The 20,868-nt window shown below is 34.4% G+C and overlaps 2 protein-coding genes and 1 pseudogene across 2 annotated transcripts; 1 reads left to right on the top strand and 2 right to left on the bottom strand.

Annotated features, from left to right (window-relative positions):
* Window positions 1-533: 533 nt before the first annotated feature.
* On the bottom strand, window positions 534-7,843 carry LOC106642020 (F-box/LRR-repeat protein 3). The gene is made up of 5 exons (XM_089593872.1): window positions 7,698-7,843; window positions 4,446-4,674; window positions 3,258-3,477; window positions 2,699-2,944; window positions 534-1,592 (listed from the first exon to the last, which is right to left on the bottom strand). Exons 2-5 carry the CDS (start codon window positions 4,660-4,662, stop codon window positions 1,421-1,423), a joined length of 855 nt encoding a protein of 284 aa, XP_089449998.1. The 5' UTR covers window positions 4,663-4,674; window positions 7,698-7,843; the 3' UTR covers window positions 534-1,420.
* A 2,916-nt stretch (window positions 7,844-10,759) lies between these two features.
* LOC149374299 (uncharacterized) lies at window positions 10,760-15,268 on the top strand (annotated as a pseudogene).
* A 998-nt stretch (window positions 15,269-16,266) lies between these two features.
* Window positions 16,267-20,852, bottom strand: LOC149374298 (uncharacterized). The gene is made up of 8 exons (XM_089594004.1): window positions 20,505-20,852; window positions 20,225-20,397; window positions 19,984-20,125; window positions 18,100-18,151; window positions 17,975-18,039; window positions 16,616-17,899; window positions 16,465-16,480; window positions 16,267-16,414 (listed from the first exon to the last, which is right to left on the bottom strand). Exons 1-8 carry the CDS (start codon window positions 20,824-20,826, stop codon window positions 16,267-16,269), a joined length of 2,202 nt encoding a protein of 733 aa, XP_089450130.1. The 5' UTR covers window positions 20,827-20,852.
* Window positions 20,853-20,868: the final 16 nt, after the last annotated feature.

Here is a 20,868-nt window from a genome sequence, read left to right as displayed (position 1 = left end):
TTTAAACATAGAGGCTATATGGGACATCGCTATGAAATGAACCGTACACATATAGGTACATGGATTATCTTACGAATAAAGCAGTATTTCGATACGTGATATGGGATTTCCTGTAAATTAGATGCATATAAGTAACTTTTTTACAATTTTTTTTTTATTTAGCCAAGTACATGGGTGTTGAAATGCGTTGAAAACTTTTGAGATTCGTTCGATCGTCATTTTCATGACTTTTTATTAAAATTCAGAAAATTCTTAATAAAATCAGAACTCTGAAGCCTATACTGTAATGGTAATTCAGCATCGCTATTAAGTTAACTACAATTTCTCACCAATTAAGTTATTACTAGCTTATCATAGCTTCTCGTGCACTACGAAAAGTTGATTTTTTTTAGTTGTGACAGATTACAGTTTTTTTTTTTTTTTTTTACGCTAACGCAGTACATTTTGTCCGTTTTGAAGTTTTCGTGTAACGAACCATGTATTGATGCGGATGATCTACTTGTTGTAAAATCTCACTGGGAAGTGATATTAAAGGTAGTTTTCGTTTATATAATAAAATCATTTGAGGTATAATGGTAGTTTGTCTTCAGCTGTGGCGTCATTTTTAACAAATGAAGGTTGTTGTCTTTTTTTTTTTTTTTTTGTAACGTGTATACTTTTGGTAAAAAAAAATTTCTTAGTAATAAAATTCAATAATTTTACAAAATTGAAAATTGTCTTTGTTGCTAACTGAGTATACAAATAGCTAAACATACATATATGCGTATTTTTGCCACTTTTTTTGTGCAAAAACTATTTACATTTTTAAAAAAATCACAAGTCTGTAACTACTGTAAGTGATACCAAAAAAATGAAAATATATTTTAAAATTAAATTATTCGATTTCGTAACTTAAATTATCCATAACCTTTTTTCTGAGAATTTCTGAGTGCTCTAGCTTTCAAATTTGAATTCAGATAATATGGGCTTTTCGAGTTACGAGGACCTCCTTTTAGAGCCCAAAAAAATGCCACTCGCTTTTAGAGTATTAGTAAAGTATACTCTTATTGTTTTCTTTAATTTTGAACTTTACTCTCAATATTTCTATACAATCTTTCTTTCCTTCCTTTTTTTTGTTAAAAAACTAAAATTTTTTACGAACATGCAAGTATAAGTTTATATTTTTATTGTTTAAGCCGCAAGGTAACAATAAATTGGGGATGATTGTTGATTAACTTTCATAAATATTTAAATTTATACACGAATATTTAGCAAGTTTTTTGTTTAAATTAAACTTTGATATTTGTGGAATGTTTAACCTTATCCTATGCCTATAGTTAAAACGACAAAGTATATAATTATATAATATAATGTTAAACTAAATTAATGAACATATTCAGTGTTTATAGTGTTAAAATCTTAAAAAATATATCGCTCAAATTTACCAACAAGGAACATAATTGGGCTGCCATGATTTTCCTAGAAGTGAGGAAACTTTTGTAGACACTTTGGTTACGTCGTATTTTTCGTCTTCGAGCAAAGATGTGTCCAAGACGTACAAAATTTGTAGACGTTTGCAACAAAGGCTCACGAATTCAACAAAACCAGAGCAACTGTAACAGGTAAAATAAAAAAAAAAAATGCGTGTGCCGTCCTCAAATCAATTTTTCGATTAAAATTTTTTTATGTATATATCGCGATATAATTTTACGTGACGTTAATTTTTTTGTTGTATACAAAAATAAAACACAAAGTGAAGTAAAATAATACTTGTGTAATACGATTTTCCCATTTGGTGGCAAAAAAAATTAAGGAGGTTGCTTAAAATTTATCCCAAAAGAATATATATAATATAAAAAATGTTAAGTGATAATTTATCAAATCATTTAGGATACTTTTCAAATTAAAAGTTGTTAAAAAAAATGTTTTTCATTAATAAAAAAAAGAACTTGGCCTATCAGAGTAATATAAAATAGAGAAATAAGCTGCTATTTTCATGTTGTAAAATTATTTTAACATTTGTGTTTGTAAGAACCATAATAAGATTATATACATTTTTTTTAGATAATTTTTATCTACGATATGGTTTTGTACAATGCAATAAACCATGTTTAAAAATTATTGCATTTTTCAAAATTTACAATTTACTAATATATCGTTTTAATTTAGCTATTCTGACTATGAGATGGATCTCGTAAAAAATTCCAGTTATTCCGAACTAATTTGCACATATTTTATTGACGCCAATTTTTTTTGTTTTTGTTTTTTTTTTCTTTTTTTAATATGACGAAAATTGATTTAAAAAAGTATTAAAATGACTTTCTGGTAATCGTCGTTCGGGAAAATTATATAATGATTGTTGAGGAAAATGAAGGGAATTATTAAAAAATATTAAAATGAATGAATTACAAATGCAATCGAAATTATTGTAAAACGGAATAAAAATAGTACAAAAGTTAAACAAAAAGCATAATAGTAATCGAATTAAAATAACATTACATTCAACAAATTACATAAAATCTGAATTTAAGATTCAATTGAATTAAAAGTCAGGAATCAATCCATTTTGGTATATTAATCTATTGCAATCTATTTCTATATTCTTCATCATTGCTAGCTCTTCCTCTCAATCTCAAACCAACAAACCTTTCACTTTCCTGAGAAGCACTTGGAAAAAACTTTAAAAAAAACGTTAGTAATTGAGAATATGTTTTGTTACGTGATCTCGCAGTCACCAAGTCCAACAGCGCTGAGCTTAGGACAGCCATGGGCCGCGCCGATGAGTACCTCGTCGATGGTGTCGGGTCCGTAGGCACTCACTACGAGTTCCACGAGTCGAGGACAGCTGTTACCAACTCGTGCCACAGCTGAGGATGGCACGCACTCGCTGAAGTACAAATGGGTGAACGGCACGTGCGCCGAAAGTAGATCTTCGTAATCTTCCTCCTCCGTCATGTATGTCAATCTGCGAGCATTTTTTTTTTTTTTTTTCAACAAGTATGGTTTTAGGTGGGTGACTGAGGATAAAAATTATCATTCAATTTTAACAATTACTTATTTAATTTTAATTATAATTGACGACCAATTGCATGGAAAATTGAATTTTTTAAAATATTTGTAATACTATTGTATACGACTCATTTTACCAAGTAGCACAAGTATGTATTTTAAGCGTCAATAAAATTTTGCGTTGGTACCTTATCCCTTTATCAATTATCAACTGTTGAGTTTTTTTACAGGTTGTTAGTAAAATATTTGAGATGAACATGCGCACTTACAATATAAGATTTATGCTGGGAAACCGATTAGTGAACGTGTACCAGGTTTCGTTGCTGATTTTGGCTGTTGATTTAGCCTCCGGAAAAGCCTCGACTCTCAAAATTTCCAAATGGAGTGTGTCGTTGCCGCTGAGGGCTTTTAACAGCTCGTCGTTGAGAAACGAGTAGGAAAGTGACAGTTCCCGTATGCTACTGCAGTGGTTTATTTGTGTTATAATTCCTTTAAAAATGAAAAGAATTCGTATTAATGAGCAAATTTGGCAAATGTTTTTGGTACATGTCGAATCAAAAAATTGTAGCGGGGAACTTTTTTTCATTAATTGTTTATTAAATTTAGAATAATTTTTTATAGAACCAACAAATTATTTCAAAATTTCAAATTAATTTTCTGTCCACAACTAATCACGTTTCGGTATTTAAAAAAAAAAAAAAAAAAAAAAGGTAATATATATTAAGATAATAAACATTATTGTAGTCTCCAGTTTAGACTTTATTAATCGTTATTATTTATTTTTACTTGGTTTATATTCTGATAAACAATTGAATAAATGAGATAATTTTTGCTTCGAAACCATCTTGGACTATTGGGCGAATGAGTATGCATTTTTTTAAATAAATAAATGTATTAATATATTACTGTACGATTTTTTTATTTGCTGGAAACAAGATAAATATCGTTACTTGCATATCTTAATTGATTCGCTGAATAGCTTACCGGAAAAAAATGAATATGACGCCTGAATTTATTATATTAGATGTTACTAAAATTTTTAATACAGAAAAATACATTGATTGAGATCGTTGAGAATAAAAAAAGCGTGTGTAAAGGTGTTTTTGTGTTTTGCAATAGTCATTTTTAAAATAAAATAATCCATTTTCTTAAAAAATTAATTTATTTTCATAAACTTAAAGATCAAATTTAATGGTAAAATTACGTTCCATGCTTTAGTAAGAAAAATTAAAAAAAAAAAAATTGGCTTGAAAGTTGAATAATGAAAATCATGCAAACATTAGGATTCTGAGAATTTACTTATGTACAGTTACTTTTTAAAAATAACAGATTTTTAAATTAATAAATAGCTTCATAGTAAAGTACATCAAAACACGTTTTTTATGTTCAGTGCAAAATAATAAATTTAAAAACGCATTTTTTCATATAATTTCTACTTCAAGAATTTTTTAAAATACCTTTAGTGGTTAGCCGTGGGTCGTTTTCATTAGTGTTAGACAATTGTAAGGTTGATAATTGATCAGACGATGAAATGGCCAAAAATGACTCTTCTGAAGAGTACAAGGTCATAAAATCGTCACCTCTCCCATCCTTTTCTTCTTCCGTGGACATCGTCAGAGCTGTTGAAAAATGATCGGTGTTTACTTCGAAAGACTTCGACTGATCCTTGTTCATCACAGCAAGCACCTATACCACAAAAAAAATTATCTTTTCTATATTTATGAGAGGTTGCATTTAATATATTTAATTGATATGTCAATAAGATTGAAAAAATTGATCCTCTTTGGCAACAAATAATATAAATGCAGTGTAAACTGCATAAAATTTATTGGTACATCAATATTTGATTTATGGCCAGTGCCATCTTATGAGACGCAATTTAAAAACCATATTGCCAGTTAAGATAAAATTTCCTTTTTTATTTACTGTTATTTTTAAATGTTTTACTATTTATACATAAATTTAAGCCTATACTTATTTTTAAGCTATTGAAAATTTTTTAACACCCATATTTGTTGCAACCATTTATTATAACTATACCTTTTCTTATACTTTTTACTATAGGCAAATTAAACTTTTTCTGAAAAATAGTTGATACTGGTAATGTTTTCGGACAACGTAAATGAATACTCGCTGTTATTGGCAGATTCTCATTCAAGTATTATGAATACCTAACTTTATTTAAAATAAACTAAAATCAAACCAAACCTTTCTTTTTCTCTTGAAGAAAATGTATCAAACATGTTTTAGAAACATTTTTCCCACATATAATGCTTCCACAAAGCATGTAGTTAAAAATTTTATTAATAAAAGTCAACAGAAAAAAACTAAATATGTTCGTTTGACCACAATAGATACTGTAATACTTATTTTGTCAGCTTTTTAAAACTAGCCCCCTCAGAAAGGAAGTCCCAAGTATTGTTGTGGATAAATAAAATTACTTAGCGTTAATTAATGAAAAATTATTTTTTAGACATAATTGTGTTGAAACACAGGCTTATAGATGTGATTGAAATTCTCAATGAACTAGATCAACAGCATACAACAGATGCATTCTTTGAGATCGTAAATTTATCTTTTGGTTTATAAAGAGTCCAAAAAGTTGTGCGAGATTGTATTAGTTTAGCAAAAACGTAACATTTAAGTATTTTTTTACAATGTGTTAATTTTAGGCACGATTGCTTCACAGAAGTACGTTATATTTTATAGAAAATTCCTATTATTTAAAAATTGTGTAACCACCACTTATGAAGACATGTAAATCGACAATCTCGAAAAATTTACGTATTCGATTAGGCTCGAATTTGGTTTGTAGCTTCATTTTCATACCACACTCTAATAGTTTCAAATCTGGAAAATTTCATCGATGGGAAAAATGTTACCAAGATTATAGAATTCTTTGAAAAGTTAGATCTTAAAAAAAATAAAACTAGACCAATTAATATGTAGAATCCAAAACAGGTATTTTCATGCCCTTATCGTCAAAAATATAATAATTTCCAGGTTGCAATTAGTTTTTTGGCAATATATCAGAAATACATAGACTTACAAATCATAGGTGTCAACAAGAAAGTTGTAGATCTACAAAAATAAAGCATTTCAAATATTTTTATTTATTTAGAACCATCTTTATATTTTTTAAAATTGAAGAAAATATTAAAAAATATGAAAATAAATTATTTTTTTGCTTTATCATAAATTTTTTTTCAAGGTGTGTGTAAAGTTGAAAAAATGTAGATCCTATTGATTAAAATACAACTTTTTTCTACTGTACACTTTCATTCAAATAAAAATTCTAATTGTCTAGAAGGCAATCAACATTTAAAAACTATTGAAAAAATAGTTTATTACCAATTATAGTCAAAGTTGACTTTTTACCACAAATTTGTGAATGCTATAGTTGTAGATCTTAAAAAAATACACACTTTTCATATTTTTATGTATTTTTTAAAACTAGTTACATGCTCTAAAAATTGAAGAAAATATTTCAGCATATAAAAAAATCAGTACTTTAGCTACAACGTATGTTTTAGATGTATGTGTCTTCGAGAAAAGTTGGAAATCCTGTTGTTTTACCTTTTGAAAAACATAGTTGTATCTAAAATGTTGTTATTATAGTCTAAATAATGATAATTTACAAAAATAGCTAAACTTATGTAATAGTGCTAAAGTTAATTAATAAAAAAAATTTTTTTTTAACTTATACGAATATGATTATACTTTCTGCTCAGGTAGGAATTGTGATCGCAGTTGTGCCTTTGACGCAAAAATTTTATATTTGGCATAAATTTAGCCGATTGTTATTTTGTAAACTATTGATAGTTTTGTAATGTGTACAAAGTTAATTTGTTTTTGTATTTATTTCAACGTTATGGAAAATAAAATTTTACAACCCTTTATAAGGGCCGCACTTAGAGTAATAAGTATAACATTGTGAAAACACTTGTTCGTTTATCTCTTAAGGGTTTATTGTCTATTTTAAAAGTTTTACAGTGATCTAAAACAAAATTATACAAATTTTATTTCTTACACATTGTTAAAAATAACTTAGACTTCAAATAAAATTGTAACTGTATGTTCACAGGTTATAACAAGTTCCGTACAGAAATGATAGAATTAATTGAATAATAATTCAAATAATATTAACAATAATAACTCTATTCAATTAATTTTTCTCAGGTGTCAACCAATTCTTCTGTACACAATTTTTTTTTCTTTTTTACAATTAGTTTGAAAAATTAAAAAAATTGAAAATGCGCAAACATTTTTACCATATTTGAGCATATTCTCAAGCAAACTTGAAACGTTTGTGGTTTAATAAATTCCAACAATTTTTGTAGGTTGAAAGGATAATTAGAAATCAATAATAAAATTTGTTTTAGATAACTGCGTCCAATTGTCACAGTTCATGAAAAAAGATTTACAGTTTGATTCATTATGTCAAGTAGATTTAAAAAAAAAACGTACGTAAAAAAAGGTTTGGTAAACTCATAAAACTCGATGGGAGGGTCACAGTCAAGTGACTCAATATCTAAGTAGGGAAAATGATAAACTTGAAAACTCTTACTGCACGGATGTAATCATAAAAATAAGCATGTAAATGAAAAAAAAAAAACAAAAATGGCACTTCACATGAATCTCGTAGGGATAAAATAACAATGACCGGTAAAATAAAGACAAAAAGTCAACTGTAACGCGGTCTTTATTACCTTTGCAGTTTCCTAAGAGGGCAGGGATCCTACAATCTCCATCCATTTGCGAGGCTGTAAGCACAACTAAAGCCACGAAACTTTTGCCTATACCGAAGCAGCAAGCCGCGGGTTCAAAACTATCAGGAGAGAGGGAGAGTGGATAAAACGAGTTGGCGTTTAGTGTGGATAGAAAAATAGAGAATAAGAGAGAAAGCAAATATAGGTATAGGTAGCTGCAGGTAAAGGAAATTTTTTTTATTTTTGCTCTCCATCTCGTGCGGCTGGCTGCACGTGCGCCACGTACGCTTACTTACTTCTCGTGTGCCTATATATAGGCGTGCTATACCTACGTAAGGATAATTTAAAGGAGAGCCAATACCTATATGTGAGAGAATGTGATTCATGTGTAACACTGACGTTATGTTGGTCACGCGTTCCACTCGCTCGGCTGCTAAGTACTTGGTTTTTGCACGTTTCTCCATTGCAAGTACGGTCAAGTACGATCGACTCTTTTTTTTAAAGAGATAAATAGCCTAATAGGAAAAAGGAGAGGGAGAGTAAGCGTTTATCTAGTCACGTGCGCACGAGACCTGATATCGATGGTAGAGTCAGTGCTCTCAAATGTGACTGGCAAACTTGCGGGAAATTCAAATTGGCTAAATGGAGCAAGACGCAAAACCCCAGATAACTCGACAACATTTCCTACACCATAACTTGATAAATTAATCCTAAGCTATTTAACCCAATAACCCAACGCGCCTAAAAGCAGTATCACAAGCTTTATTAATTAATAAAATACATTAAACAATAACGCAAGCGCCAATCCCCGCACAACCCGGGGCGCTTACTAGCCACTTTGTTTATTAATTGAATAAATAAAATAACACAAGCGCCAATCCCCACACAACCCGGAGCACTTACTGGCCGCTTTGATAATTAAAATGATAAATAAAATAACACAAGCGCTAATCCCCACACAACTCGGAGCACTTACTGGCCGCTTTGTATTTAATTGAATAAATAAAATAACACAAGCGCCAATCCCCACACAACCCGGGGCGCTTACTGGCCGCTTTGTTTATTAATTGAATAAATAAAATAACACAAGCGCCAATCACCACACAACCCGGGGCGCTTACTGGCCGCTTTGTTTATTAATTGAATAAATAAAATAACACAAGCGCCAATCCCCACACAACCCGGAGCACTTACTGGCCGCTTTGATAATTAAAATGATAAATAAAATAACACAAGCGCTAATCCCCACACAACTCGGAGCACTTACTGGCCGCTTTGTTTTTTAATTGAATAAATAAAATAACACAAGCGCTAATCACCACACAACCCGGGGCGCTTACTGGCCGCTTTGTTTATTAATTGAATAAATAAAATAACACAAGCGCCAATCACCACACAACCCGGAGCACTTACTGGCCGCTTTAATAATTAAAATGATAAATAAAATAACACAAGCGCTAATCCCCACACAACTCGGAGCACTTACTGGCCGCTTTGTTTTTTAATTGAATAAATAAAATAACACAAGCGCTAATCACCACACAACCCGGGGCGCTTACTGGCCGCTTTGTTTATTAATTGAATAAATAAAATAACACAAGCGCCAATCACCACACAACCCGGAGCACTTACTGGCCGCTTTGATAATTAAAATGATAAATAAAATAACACAAGCGCTAATCCCCACACAACTCGGAGCACTTACTGGCCGCTTTGTTTTTTAATTGAATAAATAAAATAACACAAGCGCTAATCACCACACAACCCGGGGCGCTTACTGGCCGCTTTGTTTATTAATTGAATAAATAAAATAACACAAGCGCCAATCCCCACACAACCCGGGGCGCTTACTGGCCGCTTTGTTTATTAATTGAATAAATAAAATAACACAAGCGCTAATCACCACACAACCCGGGGCGCTTACTGGCCGCTTTGATAATTAAAATGATAAATAAAATAACACAAGCGCTAATCCCCACACAACTCGGAGCACTTACTGGCCGCTTTGTTTTTTAATTGAATAAATAAAATAACACAAGCGCTAATCACCACACAACCCGGGGCGCTTACTGGCCGATTTGTTTATTAATTGAATAAATAAAATAACACAAGCGCCAATCACCACACAACCCGGAGCACTTACTGGCCGCTTTGATAATTAAAATGATAAATAAAATAACACAAGCGCTAATCCCCACACAACTCGGAGCACTTACTGGCCGCTTTGTATTTAATTGAATAAATAAAATAACACAAGCGCCAATCCCCACACAACCCGGGGCGCTTACTGGCCGCTTTGTTTATTAATTGAATAAATAAAATAACACAAGCGCCAATCCCCACACAACCCGGGGCGCTTACTGGCCGCTTTGTTTATTAATTGAATAAATAAAATAACACAAGCGCTAATCACCACACAACCCGGGGCGCTTACTGGCCGCTTTGTTTACTAATTGAATAAATAAAATAACACAAGCGCCAATCCCCACACAACCCGGGGCGCTTACTGGCCGCTTTGTTTATTAATTAAATAAATAAAATAACACAAGCGCCAATCCCCGCAAAACCCGGGGCGCTTACTGGCCATGGATTCCGTCGGTGTACTCACATGTGCATATATATATATATATATACACACATCGCTTTTAACTTAAACGTTGTAGCCATGGGATTATATAGTGACTTGCTTTTGACGATTTCAGAGTCAGTTCGCCTCGCGGTCCAGCCAAGCGCGGATCGTTTAACCGTCGCGTATAAGTACTCTTTTATACGTACTCTCCGCTCTTCGATCGTTACATCTGTACACTTACCTTGCCGATTTTTCATTCAAATCAGTCGTCGGCTTCAAGTGAGCTTCCGAACCTTTTTTTTCCTGGGTACATACTTGATCAATCTTGTTTGCCTCGCGGAAAACGATAATTCGCTTTTTCCATTGCGAGCCTTAAAAATATAAATTATTGATCTCTCAATTTTCAAAACCGATATTTTAAACCGATATTTTAAACCGATAAACGATACAACTTTCTTTTCTCCGCTTTTTGAAAAGGTCTACAGCTAGCAAAATGAAGCTAATGCAGACTACAGTTCTGCTGGTCGCGCTGTGTGCCACTTCGGCGGTGGCGATGCTGCCCATGGGCAAGCAACGTATTTCACGGCTCGAAGGTACTCAGTGGAGGTAAGTGCCCTTGTTGTTGTTTTTATTTTCCCCAACACTATACATTCAACTATTGAGTAAATAAGGAAATTAATTTTTTTTCACGAAAATTCAGCTATTGAAACTCGTGCGATTGAAATCTTCGCTCAAACGATAATTGATATAGATCGGTTAAATAATTACTTATTTTTCGCGGTTATTATTTTTGATGTTCTGTTGATGCGCAAAAGACCCAACCAATCGGGTGCTCGAGGTAATTGTCCATCATTTTAATTATTACGCAATAATAGGTGTGCACTGTATATATAAGCAAGTGGAGCGAAGAATTTTTATGATACCCCTTATTCAATCGCGTATGTTGACGATGGAACGAGCCGGAAGCAGGAATCACCAGGAGAAAAAATTAAAAACACACAAATTGATTTACAAAGGAAATATATTCATTTGTTTAGTACAAAGCCTTGCAGGCGCCATACGCACCTTATTCGCTCGCAGCCCGAGAACATCTGCCGCTCGCCACAGCGAGCGAGCGTCGCGCCCCTTGCGCCGCCGCGCTCGTTCCTCCCCTCCGTTCTACCGCAGTTCCATACCCCGCATTTCGCCTGTTTCACGCGAGCTTCGACGTTAGGGCACTGTACGTCGATAGTGAAGGAGCAAACCGCCAAATTCAAAAACTGTACCAATTGATATCAAAGGAAACATCACGGCTTAATTCTTCGTGTCATCGAGACTACTTTTCAGCCTGAACGGCCCCAGACCTGCATCTGTGCACGCTAGTTTCGACCTTCAGTACAACCGGAACTTCTCGCTCCTATCGAGGTCTGTGATAACAAACGGTGGCTTGACGGCCGCGAGCTTCTCGCGCCTAAACAAGTCGCCTCGATGACTCCACAAAGAAGGCAAATCGACACCCCCGTCGTATATTCACTGTTTGCTCCTCCCCACCCGACCGCATTCAATCATTGCATCATACGTTAGCCAAATTACATGTGTTTTATCTCTGAGGTACACAGTAACGTTGCCCCTTCAAACTCGCAACCTTTAAATGCCTATTTTCGTCTGTTACAGCGTACTTGGCAGAGTAAGTCTCAAAGTTACAGGAAACGATTATTCGCCGCGTATGCGAACAAAGACTGGAGGTTTTTCTTACACGTAGCAATTCAGAAATACTAGTGGGAGAAGCTTTAAATCGATTTTATCATTATACCTTGTGTTTTTCCGGCAACTCTGAATTTTATTTTATTTTATTTTTTACATCTGTTCATTGGAACAGTCGTTAAAAAATTTTCTTTGATGTATACTATAGCATTAACTGATAAAATAAAAACAATCTTACGAGTAAAGTGTATCCCTATACGCGTAAAAGAGCGAAGATAATATTTAAAGATCGAAAATAAAATAAAAAAACCCGCAAGCCGATTCGTTTTTGAGATATTTCAACGACGAAGTAATATTATTTGTATAAATATATGGGCCTCTGACGTATTATCATTCTATGGCGAAGGTCAACTGGTTTCAAACTATACTTGTGTACACCCATACAAGGTTCATTTTTTGCACGTGGAGGTATACATTTGATACAGGTTTTTACTCGATGACTTAAATTTATTTATGAAGTGCACCTTTGTTATACCTCCGATTTATTTATCAACCTTGAATCAATGAGAAACAATTTTCCAAGACTTGGGACACACTAAGTATTTCGTTGCGCTAATCCCGGAAAAAGGGGAATTTTTTTTCGAGGATCATAGAAATGGTTTGAAATCTCTTGGCCGGTTATAAGGAAAAAATATTTTTCTCTTAAAATAAATTTAAAAAATTGTTGCTATTTTAAAATTAGAAAATGCGGTAATTACGCAGAAGTGGTGCTCCACCCCAATTTGAATCTTTAAATTTTTTTATGGTTTCGAGCCATTTTCTAATAATTATAAGGTGGGGAAAGACGTTTTTTACCATTTTTACGAAAGTGAAATTTTTTTCTGTAATTGAAGCGAAATATGTCGTGGGTTGGGAACAAAAATTGCAAAGAAAAAAAAATGAACATACATGGTTTTCAACAAACACACAGCAACCAGTTGTGATAGCCACACATGCGGCCAGCACGCCAGGTGTACGATGAGCGAGGGCCGGCCGGTTTGTTCGTGTTTGAATCTGTACGATGGCGATCCTCTTACGAGGTGCGAGCGTGTCGAATGCATCAGTAAGTATTTATTATTATTATAATCATCATCATCATCATCAGCCACAATGTCAGTTTTTACGTTTCGTATACCTGCAACATACTTAATTGGCAATGCCTAATCTATCATCGAGCACTTACGTCACCATAAAAAGGTGTGCGCGTGTATTTATATTTACGGAAATATAGTACATACAAGTGGAGTATCAAGCTCACTTGTATATACCATAATTGCATGGCAAACGATTATATTATTACGCACGGCGAACGCGCAAGGTCACGTAGCCCCTTTTTTTGGTTCCTCATCGAGCCTTATTTCGTAATCTTTTCATCACACATTTCTGGATCGCGTTATTGACTAGTTCTCACAATTTATTTTATTTTTTTTATCTTCTTCTATTACGATTCGAACAACTACTATACCGATTAACTCGTTTCTTTTCTGAAAATAAAATAAATGCGAGTTAAAAAGAAAAATAGTGCAATTCAATAAAGGGTGTGCATGGTCACTTTGATCAACAATCATTAACCGAGCGCGTATATGTTTTTTAAATTACCAATACTAAAATATAATTTAAAAATTTTTAACGGGAATCAATGGGGATTAAAAATCCTGCAAATAAAAGAAATAATATATCTGTTTTGTCCCCGAATTGCAGTAAACGAGGATTGCATTGGAAGCCGCACCTGCAGTGGGAACCGATGCATCGATCCGTGTACCTACGCCTGCGGCACAAACGCGCTCTGCCAGACGGTCAACCACATACCGGTGTGCAACTGTCCTCCAGGTCACACGGGCAATCCTCTGCACAATTGCGTCTACGACCCTGGCAAGTACATTTTTTCTTTTTTTTTTCTTTTTTTCTCAATGTTATGAACAACTACATACATTTACTCCCTGGCGTAAAAGTAAATTTCATGATGATATCCCAAACAGAGGCGCCGTGCAAGAGCCCAAATCCTTGTGGGGCCAACACCAAGTGCGAAGTCAAGAACGGCGTGGCGGTGTGCTCTTGTTTGTCGGGATACCGAGGGCGTCCTCTCGAAGGCTGCCGTCACGAGTGCGAGTCCGACTTTGACTGTCCCCAGCACCAGCACTGCTCGAAGGACTTTCGCTGCGAGAGCCCGTGCGCCTCCGTATGCGCCGAGAGCGCCGAGTGCAACGTCATCAACCACCGAGCCAACTGCGCCTGTTCCAAGGTCATCATCATCATACACATCTTTTAAACCACATATACATTACATACGTAAAATACATAACCATTGAAATTTTTTTTCTCATTCTTGCAGAATTGGCTGGGTAACCCGCTCATATCCTGCCAGCCCGAGTGCACCCAGCACTCCGACTGTCCTGCCGGCAAGCCTGCCTGCCTCTATCAGAAATGCGTCGATCCTTGCGAGGGCACCTGCGGCACCAACGCCAATTGCGAGCTCCGCGACGTAACGCCCGTCTGCAGTTGTCCCAAGGACAAAACTGGCGACCCCTTCGTTTTCTGTCGGCCCTTCACCGATTGTATAATATATACATACATACGTGTATTAAATTAATATTAGCGCGTACATTATGCAAAATTCCCCCGATAACAACAATAACTCTTTGGGGCTACAATGTTCATTGACTTGCAGAGGACCTGTGCAGCGGGAATCCGTGCGGTGCCAACGCCGAGTGCCGACCGGGCCATGACAACACGGGTAAGAAGCGCCCGGTGTGCAGGTGTCCCCACGGCTATGTTGGAAAGGCGCTAATCAGGTACACGTGTGTATATATATTGCATTGTATGCAATTTGATCTGATTTAAGTGATGTATGACATATTATGTTATCAGTTGTAAGAGGGGCGAGTGCTTGTCCAACAACGAGTGCCCGGACAATCAGGCGTGCATCAACTTTGCCTGTCAGAACCCGTGCACGGGCCATGAGTGCGGTTTAAATGCCAATTGTACACCTAGAAGACACATTGCAGTGTGCCAGTAAGTATTATTAATCATACTAAAAGAAATACACGCCAAGTATCAAGGAGGTATAAAAAAAATACATTAAGAGTGATAAAATTTATGTAAATTATTCAATACGTGGGTATCGATGAATAATTGATAAAACAAAAAATTATCACTTACTTTTCAGGTGCGCCGAGGGTTACCGAGGGGACGCACTCTTCTCCTGCAATCCCATCGAGGGTGGCCGTGCAGCCAACTACTACGGTCGCTACGCGCGCTACTGATTCTTATTTTTATTCCGAGCAACTGTTTTTTTTTTTTTTTTTTTTTTAATTTGGATATTAGGGTGGTTCCCACTATCTACTTATGTTGTACATAAATAACGTGTTCGATCCCTCCCTGTTTTCCACCTGTTGCAGTATTTTTAAGTTATTTCTCTCAGCTTATGGAGGTAATTGACCTTGTTTTTGTATACAACCGCTTTTGTAACTATTCTCATTGTTTGATATATACATATACACACGTATATATTGAGCGTTTTACATTTGTGCCATTCTAGTCAAAATGTCGAATCGACGATTAAACGTTATTTATTTTGCACGCCAACTGATATGTATAACGAATTTGCCTAATTTATCACATAAATTGTAGATGAAAAATAAAACGATAAGTACGAGAAATTTTAATACAATAGCTATTGTTTTATTTTCTTGTGACTGTCTATTTATATTACATGGGATGACTATTTCGGATTCCATAGACTTCATGTTCAAAAAAACAACGAAAGAGACAAAAGAATCTGTAGCATATGCCTTTTTTGATAAAATTGTATGGTAAATTTCTACATGAACTAATTGATAAGATCTGAAATGCTGACGTTATTTTTATTTTCTTATACCGAATTTGAAAAGTAGCGTTCAAGGGATGCTTAATTCCAATAATACTAAATATCGTATTTTGTGGCCTGAAAAAAGTAAAGTACTGGTATTATCAGTGGCTTTGAATGTTGAGTGTCAAAAAAATTTATTTAACATGTGACGACAATTGATTGATATGTATTAAATTCCATGATCTTAACATGTTTTTTTTGCTTGATATGATCTATGAGGTATGTATGAAAGGGAATTTAGGACTTGCTTAAAAATTACTAGACTCAAACCTTTATAAAACTATGATGATGTATTAATCAATTATTTACAAAAGTATATTACAATCTGCTTTCTCGTTTGGAAAAAAATAAAAAAAAACGAAAAACGACAAAATATCAACAGATTAAATGAAAAACATTTAATTGACACATCATTGTTCTTTGTTTTTCGCTTTTTTAGGCATTATAAAACAGCTTCGCGGTTGAATTTTGGCCCAAAGTTTTTTTACATTGCCAGTATCAACTACCTCCAAGATACTCGTTGTTTCAACCCCATCGATGCGAATGGGCGTTAGAAATCTGTAAAATTCATATGAATTTTACACATCGAACATTCTTTTTTTTTTTACTTGAAGGAACTTAATTCTGTAATCCAGTCGGATGTGCAAATTTGAAAGTGGTCGTTTGACAAACGTCTGAAAATAAAAGTTTCATTTTCTCAAAATTTGATTCTTATTCACTTTGAATGTTGCGGTAAATATATCTTTTTTGATCACAAACCTTCAGAGATAACCGGAACATCTTCAACTGTTTCGGGTAACGAAAACTTATAGTCTTCACTTTCAGTATGCTCGAGTTGATCACGTACTTTCTTAGCTTCATTACCAGTAACAGAAAAAGCATATTTTCTCTTTCTTGTTTGTTTCATGGATATTGGCTCTTCGGGGATGACTTCCTTGATGATCGTTTTAGTGAGTAAACTGCGTATTACACGCCTACCTTCAGGCACACTCACGATTGAATCGACGCTAGTCGCTCTGCGACCTCGACCTGTCGTATTCCTTTTTTCCGCTTTACTCTTTGACTTTACAGTTCTTGTGTCAATTAAAATTTTTTCGATGTCTCCCGGTTCTGACTGGACAGAGCACTTACGCCTGCGAATTGTGGGCTCTGAACTGGAAGGTCTCGTAGTCTGGATTGCTCGTATAATTTCTGCCCTGGCTGGTGGGTTACTCAAGTTGATGATATTGTTACTGGTTTCATTTGCCAGTGACGAGGCTCGCGTCTTCCTCAAACATCGTTTATTATCTTCTTTCGCTGTGGGTGTAGCCTGATCATTTTCCTGGACTACCGCACCTGCTCTTTTTTTTCTAGTGGTGGTTGATTGTTGTTCATTTTTTGATACGGTCCTGGCTCTGGTTGGTCTTATTTTTGACAATCCTTTTTTATCATTGTCTACGGACTCAGCTATTCTACTTTGAGTGTGAGACATTGGCAGATCATCGTTGGCAGGTACCGATTCAGTAGATGTGATTTGTTCGTCATCCTTGGATATCCATCCGGCCTTTGAGCGTTTGTCAGCAACTATCGAAGTATTTTTTTTAAATTTAGATGCTCTCGACGACCGCACTGTAAATACTTGTTGTTCTTCAGCCATTTCGTCAGTTTTCAAATCAACATTTTCTTTAGCAACAGATGCAGCTCTAGTTTTCCTAGTGGGTTTCACTGTAGGGGCTACATCCTTGGTAGAAGATCCAGCTCTCCTCGTGCGTATTGTTGTAGTTGATTTTGATGACTCTGATAATTCAATTACTTTTTTGGGTCGTCCTCGAGTTCGTTTTGTAAGAGTGGATTTGCTAAAATACTCTTCCTTACAATCATCCGTCGGCTCCATAAGTGGGTTGTTTGGTAAAGTCAACATGTTGCTATCTTCCTCAGGTTCTTCAACATCAGACGATGATGAGACTTTTTCGATGAATATGTTTGGAACATCGGATGTTTTTTTTACATGTTCCGATATTTTTTCCATTTCCTCTGGCAATGACGTACTTTGGTTTATTCGGTCTGTAAATATTGAAGGCATTATAAAATAGGTTTGAGGTTGCCGTGAAGTTGTTCCCACGGGGTTTTCTACATTACCAGTATGATCTAGTTCCAAGACACTCATTATCTCATCCCCATCGAAGCGAATTGGCGTTAGAAATCTGAAAAATTCATACAAATTTAATACATTGAAATTTTTTTTTTTACTTGAAGGAACTTACTTCTGTAATCCAGTTGGATGTGCAAATTTGAAAGTGGTCGTTTGACAAACATCTGAAAATAAAATTTGCGTTCATTCTCTCAAAATTCGATTTTTAGTTACTTAAGCTAGTTGTTTCCTAAATCAAAAGTATTTAAAAAGGTACGAAATTTTCAGCAAAACTAATCTAAGCGTCGAGAAATATGTTTAAAAAATTTGAGACCGATTAACCACGTCGTTATTATAATATCCTCGTCAAAAAATCACTCTTTTAATATTAGAGCAATGGTACAAACACTACATAGTCTCATTATTTAAAAAATTGTAACTTACCGCCTATTTATAAATAATTGAAAAACTACTGAAAACTATCTTAGGCAGTAAAGAAACACATACATTTTTTTGAGATTTTTTTACAACATAGTTTTAAAGTAATAGTAATCAAAATAGTGCTCTTCGTTTGATTTTGGAAGATACACTGTAAAAAAAGTCTTGTGTATGTGTACCACATTGTTCATAAAATTACAGTCGTAATAGTCAAAATACCAACTAAAGAGTAGTAGATACCAACCATTGCAATTGTACTACGTTGTACGTAGGTCTTTTTATTCCCAACGCCCGTCATAGTAACTTTACTAAGTTCATCATAATAAATTTACTACTTGTATTGTTCAGTTTTATAAATCTCGTAGTAACATTACCATGTTGACTGTAAAGTTTATGTAGGATTTTATATTTACGAAACGATTATTTACAACTTCAATACAGAAAATAAACATGCATAAATTGTTTCTTTATATTCGTCTTAAACTTCATTAATAGAAATAACAGTCGTGTTCACACTATTTGTTGTTTGAGTATTAAGTATCTTGCAAAAGTAAAATACTCCATCATGGCAGGCATTATAATTACTGTAGTAAATTTACTATTCTTATTGTAAATATATCAAGTCCAGAGTAGGTCTTTTTATTTTCAATGTCCGTCGCAGTATTTATAATATTGATAGTTTTTACAGTAAAACCAAGAGTATCACGTAAGGAGCAACACCACATTGTCACATGAGCACAAGTTACAAATAGGTAGATGCATATGTTTATGTACCTACGTACGGAGAGGTATTCACATTTCTCTCTGATATTTTAAATTCGTCATGTTAACCCATAAGTGCCGCATTTAGCATATCTTAGTAAAACTAAAACCTGACACTATTTTGAAGTTTAGAATTAAGTGGTGCCAGGGAAATCGTAATCACAATCGTGCCAAGCAGACGACATGCAGAAAATAAACAATCAGTAAATTTACACCGAAGAAGCAATATTTTTATTGCAGTGTACCGAATACCGAATTGCTCGTATACATGTTTCACATTATGTTTAGCTTTTTCCCCCCATTTTGGTGCTATGTCAGTGGAAATTGCATTATCAATCGATAACTTCTCGTGCCTATGTTGGTAAAGATGTCATAAGAAATTTTTCTTATTGTTTGCTTTCATTTTAATAACCTCTAAATGTACTTTGTTGAATATACAAGTTCACCTATTACATATACTTACACTTGCTCAGCCTTACAACTACATGTACAATCCAATCGTTTATCATTTTTCCTCTGAGTTATGGCGATATCAAGTTCATAGGGGGTAACGAACAAGCCTCCCATATCAATAAAACCAATTAAATAAGTCATGTGTATTATTTTACCGAGCTACATTTAAACTGATACCTGTCATGTTTTAGATCTACCAAAAATGCGCTAGATGCGTCATTTGTGGGTTAACATAACGCAAACAAATACGGGATGATAGTTGAACATAACCTTATTATTGTATATTTATACATACGATTAACCTATACATTGGGAAACAACTACCTTAAATGTTACGGTAAATATGTCTTTTTTGATCACAAACCTTCAGAGATAACCGGAACATCTTCAACTGTTTCGGGTAACGAAAACTTATAGTCTTCACTTTCAGTATGCTCGAGTTGATCATGTACTTTCTTAGCTACCAAATGTTTTTTTGGGGTATCTGCTTCATCGTTCACATTATCCTTTAATTAATTTATAAGTTAATTTATTAAATCATTTTATATACATATGCGGCCTTATAAATCCTTTTACATATTTTTGACCTTATACATTTAGCTCACCTCAGTAAAATCGTAACTAGGCGCACGAGACTTGCACTGAATTCTGAGAATTGATTGCGGCGTTTGAGTATCCAAGTTGTTTATTTTTTCATTCTCTTTCCATTGCACAAGTGGTGTGCTACATATTTTAGTCTTGCTAAGCCTACAGTCAGATGATCCCGATTGATCCAAATCTAAAACAAGCAATTGAACGAATACATTAAAATTATAATAAAACGAGGTTCACAAATATATATATATATATATATATATATATATATATGTAGATAAAGTATACAACCATTCAATGTTGAGTCCCTGGATTGGTTGTTAAGTTTTCGCCGCTTTTTGACTATTTCATCATCAGGCTCAATTACCATTTTTAAAGCCGTCTTTCTCGTGAAGATCTTCCGTTTTGGGTATACAACATAATGTGTATCACTCTTGTTATTTATTTGAGTAACAAATTTTGGTTGAGCATTTATTGTTGCGCATGGCGCAGTTAGAAAAGGCGTATAATTTAATGGTCCAAGCCCATCTCGATCGGGCTTGCGACACGTCTCAAGTGTCTTTTCTACTGCCAAGTTGTAAACATCACCATCAATGTCCCAAGATTGAGACATTGGTTTATGGTGAAATCTACGTGACTCATTGTTGTTAGTTGT

This window comes from Copidosoma floridanum, unplaced genomic scaffold (assembly GCF_036245765.1).
Source record: "Copidosoma floridanum isolate Cflo_tuat_1 unplaced genomic scaffold, Cflo_Japanese_pri ptg000020l, whole genome shotgun sequence".
NCBI lineage: Eukaryota > Metazoa > Arthropoda > Insecta > Hymenoptera > Encyrtidae > Copidosoma > Copidosoma floridanum.
The sequence above is the reverse complement of the archived record's forward strand: the minus strand, read 5'-3'. Positions and strand labels throughout refer to the sequence as shown.